This window comes from Lupinus angustifolius, chromosome LG17 (genome assembly GCF_001865875.1).
Source record: "Lupinus angustifolius cultivar Tanjil chromosome LG17, LupAngTanjil_v1.0, whole genome shotgun sequence".
Classification (NCBI taxonomy): Eukaryota; Viridiplantae; Streptophyta; class Magnoliopsida; order Fabales; family Fabaceae; genus Lupinus; species Lupinus angustifolius.
The window spans coordinates 12,584,310-12,593,937 of NC_032025.1; the positions used below are offsets into that span (position 1 = coordinate 12,584,310).

Below are 9,628 nucleotides of genomic sequence, written 5' to 3' on the forward strand. Positions count from 1 at the left end.
ATTCTTGAAGAAATTCTAACTTGAATCAGACAAGCAAAACCAAGAAGCCAAAAAAAGTTACCTTAACGATGTTCGATTGCATATTGTACCAAATTAGACATTGCGGATGAAGTCTCTTCCTTTTTCTTTAATTAATTAACTAATTCATTTTGTATCGACTTAAAAACGCACCTAATGGGATATTAGCATTTATGACTGAATATATAGTCAACTGCATTTATTTTATGTGCCTACAAGAATCTGGTGGACCAGATTAGGTTAAGAACTGAATATTATTGATGGAAATCACTGTGAATACACTGAATTCTCTAGGTATTCGAGAGACCTAGAACACTCCCATGCCAAAGGCCCCAATTCTCTCTACAAATGACTGGATACCTCTCTCTCTCTCTTTCTATTTATTGGCTAACTAATTAACTAACTCTAGGCCTGACTAACCGAGGCCCATGTTTAAATCTTCTGTTTTCTATGTTCTTAACTGGGACTATTCCTAACAATACTCCCCTCATAAACATTCACCTTGTCCTCAAGGTGAAGAGTAAGTGGGCTCTAAAAACCAAAATCTCCAGTACCCTGTTTGAAGGATGACAACCAAGCTGTATATGAATAAACAAATGTCCACCTGAGTCCCATTGATCTTCTTTAATGCCCACAGTAATTGTGATAAGCACCTGAGTACTCACAAGGGCAATAGCAACCTGTCCTGCTTGACCAAAAACATAATGAACCACTAATCTTGCAACAAGAGAACATTGAATACAAGAGCCTGTAACAATGTCCCTATCCTTAATGAACTCCTGGGTTGTTTTGATATACTGTAAGTTCCTAGATTGGCCACAAGAAGAATGCACAGAAGTAAAAGTTACAGCATATGGTTCCAAACAACAGTTCTCCATTTCTTCATGGCCGTTGCGAACATCTGAAAGACTGTTTTGGCAACACCAATTACTCTAGTATTTCCACAGACAACATCTTGAACCTGGTTCTCCCAAATGTGAAGACCACCAAAGCTCCGATAGAGAATCCTGATAATACTTTATGACAAGAACTGAAGACACCTAAACTTTGAACCGTAGCAGCCAATATAAGGTCACAGATACTGTAATAGGAACCTTCCTCACCCATATTATTACTAGCATTTCTGAATTTATGTATAAGCAACGTCTCCACAATAAGAGGATATGAGAAATTACAATAAATCCATAAGTCAGAGTAACCTGAAAACTGCCCCATTCGCAATATGATATCCAATAAAGTCATTTGATCAAACATTACAGTTGCAAGATCCCAGTTCCCCATGGTTCATTGGCGGTACCCCCAGCACTACACCAAGCAACCTTGACTTCGGTGTTGGCAGCCAACGTAAACCCAGGCCAGGATCCATTCTCATGTTCTTTAACAAGGCAAGTACCCATTCTTGTGGATTCGTGTTCTTTCTTGATCAGGAACTCAGAATATCATAGGCTATGTCAAGAGACTGTTGTTTATGAAAGTCCCATTTCTTTCCCTCACTGATTTGGGTATGGCCCATCAAAACCAATTAGCAACGAGAGGAGTAACTCAACGGGTATTTAAATCATTCCCGAGGCAATGAGGAGGCAATGTGGGACTTACTTCCTAACATGCCCCCTCCACATAAGTCTGCCAAACCAGACGAAGATTACCTTTGACTCATGACTAAATGGCATCTTTTGACGTATGATAACCGAAGAGAAGTTCAGATCTGACTCTGATACCAACTTCAAAGGGACATTGTTTGAGTGATTTGTATGCACTCAGCCTTTTCTATTTATGTAGAAGAGTCCATACATGAATCCCTTAAGTTTATGAAAATAAAATAAGAAAGATAAATATATGATATGATTTGATAATCATATATTTAATCCTAATCAGATATAGAATTTTCTAATTATCTCGACAATCTTATACTTATCTCAACAATCTCAACAGCCCACTAAGTCAAAAAACTGACCCAAGTCCTTTAATGCCAGTCCTATCCTAACTCCTTTAGTACAAGTGGACAAGATGAACATTACTACTAACCTCCATTCTGAGTGCCCCAGCGCCCCAGTTTCCTTCATTGTCCTGGTGATACTGTTTTGGGGCTGCGCTATGGTGTGCATCTCAACAGCGAGTGCACCATTAGTGGCCGCATGAGGATTCTCATCTGGTGGAAATATCATGCATAGAATTCTCAAAACCCACAGATTTCTGGTCTTCACATGGTACTTCTGCCCCTGTTCGACCATCAGGTCCCAAATGATGTTGCTCGCAGTTTCCCAAATACCAATTCACAATATATTTCCTCTCCCTGTCGAAGAAGAAAACCTTCCTTTGTGCTTCTCCCTTTTCATTTTCTTCTCTATCTTCAAGAACTGGTTCTTGAAATACTGAGTGAGGTCGATGGACAATGGTCGAACCTAGTGTGAGGTGATGGAGTCACTGCCTTCGTCCTTCAATGGAGTCGCAAGGGTGAGGGGCTTCAATATAGTTGCGATGAAGGAGGCCCTGGTACTTCAATGGAAGTGCAGGTTTGTGTGAGAGAGCAGACATAAGATTTAAGGATTCACGTTTGCTTGTATTAGACAACAGATAAAAACAACTTTTACCTAAAACGACACACTTTTTGGGTGATAAGTATCCCCAAAACGAATTTGTCACATCCAAGGCATACCCAATTTTTTGGTTGATGGATACATACCAGGTATGTTCCCAGACACACCCAACACACACAAAAGTCGGACACACACTCAGTGCGAGTTTGAAGACCAATAGAGTGCACCCATGCAATAAAGCATGTGACGTTTTAAATGACATTTTGTTTTCTGCTAAATGACATATGATAACGGAAACAAGCCATATCTAAACTACAAATGGAATAAGTTGAGATCTAACCTCCTCATAAATGCAGAAGGTTCTTGACAAAGCTATTTGCATAGAATAAACCAAATTGTCCAAGGGGTTAGTGGAAAACCACTGGCTGCCAATAGCAGGTGCCTGCAAAAGCAAGGTGTATTTGCCCATTATTCAATGCCAAAGATCCACAAATGATTAGAATCTTAGCAATTGTAAGTTGTGACCTTACTATATCGAAATAGTTGAATATACTCAAGGTAAAATTTTAACATACTTGTCCTTTGGTATTCTTTGGAAGCAAGTTACAAATATCAATAAGTAAAAAATATAACATCATGACACTTGCAGTTTCTTTAATGTTTGTTGAAATATCTCTGCTAAAAGCTTAAGCTATTAGGTGAAGACACATGAGTGACTCTATTATATCTGTAACACCTCAACTGTATGATTCCTTTGAGATAAGTGTGGATAATGCACACACCAATCTTTAACCATATGCTGAAATTTAAATTTTACTTGAAGGAAAGGGGGTAGAAAGGGTCAAACTCTAAACAATGTGGCCATAGGAGCTCTAACACCATGTCATGAACCAACTTAGCCAAAAACTTAAGCTATTAGGTGAAGACACGTGAATGACTTTGTTACATCTCAAGAATTTTCCATTTGATATTCACCTACATTAAGATTAGATCATAGTAAGCAATAAGGTTGCAAATGTAGAATAGGAAGCCTATTCTTTTAGGATAGGTCATCTAAACCAAAGCTAAAAGGGGAACATTAAGAGATCAAAGCAAAATGGACTCTTTTGAGCCCAAACAATACATCAACAGATGTTACCTTTTCTTATTAGTTAATTTTAGGCCATGTGATTCTTAGGCATACACAAGTTGCATGGTATCGAAGCTCAGTTGTGCAATTATTCTTGGATTATCTTGATGTCTTTGTGATCTTATAATTAATTTTTAGTACAAAGAAGAACAGGTAAACTATATACATTCATCCTTAAAAAATTAGTCAAGTCATGAAGATCTGAAGAGTAACACAGAAAAACAAAAAAAACTTTTCATTTGCAAGTACATACTTCAATACTTTTAACCAAATACGTGCAGCTACCAACCAGAATCTGTAACATATATTTTCCAATGCTCTTCTAAATCTAGAGATTCTTCACATGATGTGAAACAGTTTTCCACAAATCCATGAAACTCGATTTATTTGTTTCATCAGTATGTGTCTAGTAAGGATATTGTATCAAAGAAAGCAGAAAGTACATGGAAAATTCTAAATGGCGTTTGCTGAGCAAAATTATGATGATTGATATTCTCAATTCAATGTATCAATCTATCTTTACCTGTGGAAAGCTGATGCCATAAGTTATTTGAACCACTTCTGAAGGAAACGCAGCAACAAAAGAATCATTCCTCCAAACATATACTGGTTCATTCACATGTGGCGCTATCTTCTCACAAGTTTTGCCATCACGATCAGTTGCTTCATTTAAACCCACTTCTTCTACTGATGCCACCCATTCCCTTGCTGACCCATCAAATATAGGAATCTGTATAAGAGATTAAGAAAACTAATAATTTTCTAATACAAGCTATTTATTAGCAGAATCAAAAGTAGGGGAAGAAAATTTATTTATCAATGTTTTCCACAAAACACAATCTTAATTATGATGAGTACTATAATACTCTTACAAAACCACCAAACTGGGACACTGCATGGTAAAATACTAATGGCCTTTTTTTAACATATGAGATTGTGCATTTAGGATTGAAGTTATTTTATAATCTCACAAATCATATTTATACCTAAACCTTGCCAAAATGAAGATTTACATATGTGGAGATTCTGTTGGTGGTCCAGCTAAGCCCCAGGGGACCCGAGATGCTTGACCGAAGGTAAGAAGAAGTGCTTTTTCCCTACTCTTAATGTTGAACTCAGATGGCAGGGGATATCTAGTAGGGATATTCTAACGCCCTGTTCACTGGATGGCAATGGGCTGATAGCCAATGGGTGTGTGCTCACAAAGAGTAGAGAGCAGAAGTGTAGAACCCAGTTATGTATGAGGTCTCCATAGTCTTATATAGGAGAGAGGTCTAGCATGTTTAGGTGAGTTTGCTAAACCTGTGGGCCTTAGGATATTAGGCCAACTCAGCCTATATAGTCATACTTGGTTTTGGCAACAAGGTCCAGATTTAACATGAGATGAGATTAATGAGTTAGAGGTTAATTTACGGTGGATTCTACTAATTTAATGTAATGTCACATATTTCTTTAAACCAGCTGATACTAACAGGAAAGTTTGTTGATTTTGGCATGAAATTCTTCTCCAGTAGAAAAATAACAAGTGGCATAGCTTGCAGTACACTATAAAGTGTGTCCATCATTTTGAACTATCTATATTTTTCTTCACATGATTATAACTCATGCCTGAAAAGATTTTCGAGTATGAAAAGTACATCTGACCTATGAAGCACCGATACCGATAGGAGTATTGGATACAATACATATCCGATACGTCGATACACATTTTCTTGAAAATATAGGATAGAATATGTTTGGGATACACATATAAAATATATAAATAAAATCCATAAAACATAATAAACATATAATTATTGTATGAATTTCCAAATAAAGAACATATTTTTTAGACATCACTAGATACAAAATGAAATTCATATTTCATAAGTTGATCAATCCCGTTTAATGGATGAACAACATTATGCATATGCATTTCCTATTCATTCTCTACGCAATACGTGTGTTTTGCTTATTTCTCTTGCTATAAGTCCACTTGGTAGATTGCATATTATGTTTCTCTCTTCTACTTAATTAATTGTGTTATGCATTTCTCTGTTTTAAAATGATATTGTTTGGTATTTTGAGTATGAGGTATCGGGAAAACATTTAGAGAGTATTCGGAAAGTATTGAATATATAAATTATTTATTTTTCAAAAATATAATTTCGATACGCTATGGGTACGTATCAATGAAGTATCGGAGAGTATCAGTGTCAGATACGTGTCGGACACAGATATGTGAAGGTTATTGAAGTGTCGGTGCTTCATAGCATCTGACTATAAGATAGTTGACTCGGGTCAGATGCACATACAAATCTTCTCTGTAGTTAGAACGTTGTGTTGAATCAGACTGTGACCGAGGAGCCTCCAACCATCGGGGAGTGCCATTGTTACCGGGGTATGGGAAGAGTGGAGAGTCATAAGTGAGATACTACATCTTGAACCAAAACCTTAAGGAATTAGTTCAATGGGCTTTTCCTACTTATAAACGCTTTCACTCCTCCCTGCATATCCAATGCGGGACTTCACACTTAAATAAACCCAAGAATCTCCCCCTCAAGTTTGGGTACCACACACTTTCTGGTTCATTACCCCTAAGTCCACCATGCCCCAGTCGAACCATTGGCTCTGATACCACTTGATGGACCAGACTGCGACTGGGGTGCCTCCAACCACCAGGGAGTTCCATTGTTACCGGGGTATGAGAAGAGTGGAGAGCCATAAATGAGACATCAAATAAATGAGACATCACGTCTTGAACCAAAATCTTAAGACATTAGTTCCATGGGTTTTTCCTACTTATAAACTCTTTCACTCATTCTCGTATATCCAATGTGAGACTTCACACTTGAATAAACCCAACACGTTGGGATTCATGTCACAACTTTTATATGAGAATTGGGATGATTAACTAACGTATGGTTAAACATCCTTGCAAGCAAATGTGTATGTATGTACAGTTGTTATATGAATGTAATATTTATGCGTTGTTATTGTAAAGATTTGTAAACCGTCAATATACCATCCATCATTCATTTGAATTACTTACTTATATTTAAGAGTCAATAATGGTTAAATATGAATGTTAAATGATGCGCTGAAAGTATAAAAAAATCTTACATCATTAATGCATACATTGTTTTCTCTTTTTATATATTTTGTTCAAAATTGGATCATGGAGTCTTGTGTAATCCAAATATTACAGAACCAAAACATCACTTCCATGTTGATAGCTCTGTTTTTACAAGCCTTTTTCACTGGGCTCCTACAGAAAGGTACACTAACCTCCCCTAAAGAAGAAGTCATTGTAGCTTTTGACTCAAGATGAGTATATAAGAGTTAGTTTGGGAGTTGGATTTTGGAGGGGAAGGAAGGAAAAGGGAAGGCTTGGGAGTCATCTCACAAGTGTATTTCATGGCTCCCAAGCCTCCCATTTCCCTTCCTTCCCCTCCAAAATCCAACTCCCAAACTAACCCTAAGTATATAATAAAACTAGTTCAAGGGAAACCAGTGTAATTTCCCCTATATAATATCAAAACATGTTCAATTTGATATTCAATAAATATGATAGAAAATTTATTAATGATACAGAGATACGCTATATGCTTTGTCAATAAACATGATTATGATATGGTACTATGGTGTCTATCAACCCAAATAGCCGACCCCAGCCAATGAAATTAAGTCTGGATTGTTGTTTAACTTAAATTTATGAACCAATTGAATCCACAGTTAAGAATCTTACCTCCACATCATACCCTTCATCATCCAAATTCTCTACCTCAATCCTGCAATTATCAACACCAGAAGCCTCCAAAGCAGAAAGCAAATGCTCCACCGTTCGAATCCGAAAACCGCTTTTACTCAAAGTGGTGCAGAGAGGCGACACTTGAGCGAAATCAACAGATGCCGGAATCGAATTGGATCGAAAATAAAAGCTCCTCCCTTCGCCGGCAAAACCAGGGCACAATCTGACGGTGGAAACTTCACCGGAATGTAAACCCTTACCCCTTCGTTCTACGCAACCCGCTAGGGTTTTCTGAAGCCTCCCGGTCTGAAACAAACACAAGAAGTCACTTCAAAATAGAAAGAGAGAATAAGGTTCTGTTTGGTTTGTGAGGGAATTGACTAAGTGATTTTTTATTAGTTGAGAAGGGTTTAAAGAAAAAAATAGTCGTCCCACCAGATCGCAGGAAGGATTTGATTCCTGGGACCTTACTAGGAGGGATAGTCAGCACTCCGAAAGAATATGATTAGTTACTTATCCAAAAAAATATGATAAAATTACATTAATAGTACTGAAAAAGAAAAATAGACGAGGGGAAAAAGTTAGTGAGGGAAGTGGAATTGTGGAATGATGAATTATGTAGGGAACCAAACAGGGGATATAAATGAGAGGAGGGGGAAGAAGAATAAGAGAGAGAGTACGAACGGGTTTCCATGAGATAAATTTGGATGATCTAAGAGCGTTGAAGGCTGACATTGACACTTTTGTAAAGGTGCTGTTTGTAGAAACCAGATGGATATTTTGGCTGTACTGCAACCTAGTGTTTTGTTTTGACTAGGATTAAACCTGATAAACTGACACCGGATACAAATAAGTCCTCTATTTTTTTTAATTTGATTTTATAAACTTGTTAAAATTTTGCAATTTGATATTTTTATCTTTCTACTCAAATAAAATATCTTTTTACACCATGAGATAATTTATTTTCTTAAGTTCATTGATTGTTTGACATATGTATTATTATATTTTTTATAATATATTTTAAATAAAAACTTCTAGAAGAAGATAAAGAAGACACATGTCAAATAATAAGTAAATTAGATTTAAAAAGATAAAGCATATTATGATGTAGGAAGATACTTTATTCTCTTTAAATAATGGTGTTCCAAGGAATGAGAGTTGGTTAAGTGTTACATTCTTGAAGTGAGGTCTCATAAAGAGTTGCACATGGTTCACACAACCAAAATCATACTTTTTGGGTTGGTTCTCTTCATTGGTTTGATTTGGATATTTTGTTGGAACCAATTATGATTGGTTTGGTTCTTAAGTATGACTTTGTTTAGAATCAAACCAATCTTTAGACCAATATGTGAAGAATGTTTTGTTTCTGATCTTGACACGGTTTTATGAAGACACCAAAGTCACCAAAAAGAAGTAAAAGGGAGAAGATCTTGAATACATAGAAGATCAAGCTTCAATATAAAATAAATTTTAAGTCTTCAATATGTACTTCTATCCTTACGCTCTAAATATGTTTTGCAATAATGCTCATAAGTTGAAAAACATTTTTGAAAACAATTGGAAAAATCTTAGCCAAAATAAAACAATTTTCAAAATGTTAAGTAACGGGTTACTTGCCCTGAGTAACACGTTAGTGGACCTAGGTAACAGGTTACTTGGATTGTATGACAGTAAGTAACAGATTATTGGGACTGCGTAACAGGTTATCAAACTGGGTAATGAGTTACCAAGCAAAATTGACACAGTGTAACCGATTACTCAAAGGAGTAACTGATTACTCAATTGAGCAGTAAGCTTCGGTAATCGGTTACAAGCTTCAGTAATCAGTTACATAATTGTTACACTAGATTTTCAAATCCAAATCCAACAGCTTTCATCCAAAACGAATGAGTTTTCTTCCAATCGTGTCCTACCTTCTCATAAGGGTATATTGAGTGATTGGAAGTCTATTTAAAGGTCTTGAATCAACCATTTTGTTCACAAATTCTTTCAGATAATTTACACAACTTTATACAATTCTCTGCACTTTTTCATGCAAATCTTATTCTAAACTTTCAGAATTTTCTGAAGTTGTATCAAAGTGTTTGGTCTAAAGTTTTTCAAACTTAAACACTACTTGAGCATTGTATACTAAGTGTAGAAGAGCAAGAGGATTACCGATTATAACATTTTTGTATCTTGTAAGGTGATCTTTACCTTAGAACTTATTCTTCA

General features: G+C 36.3%; 1 protein-coding gene across 1 annotated transcript in view; it reads right to left on the bottom strand.

Moving 5' to 3' along the window:
* The window catches only part of LOC109331994 (probable UDP-3-O-acyl-N-acetylglucosamine deacetylase 2), an 11,489-nt gene extending 3,265 nt beyond the window's left edge, over positions 1–8,224 (bottom strand). The window contains exons 1-4 of the mRNA XM_019566827.1: positions 8,099–8,224; positions 7,412–7,720; positions 4,208–4,414; positions 2,896–2,997 (exon numbers count right to left, since the gene is read on the bottom strand). Of these exons, the coding sequence (XP_019422372.1) occupies positions 2,896–2,997; positions 4,208–4,414; positions 7,412–7,720; positions 8,099–8,149 (669 nt within the window). The 5' untranslated portion in view covers positions 8,150–8,224. The remainder of the gene's footprint in view (positions 1–2,895; positions 2,998–4,207; positions 4,415–7,411; positions 7,721–8,098) is intronic.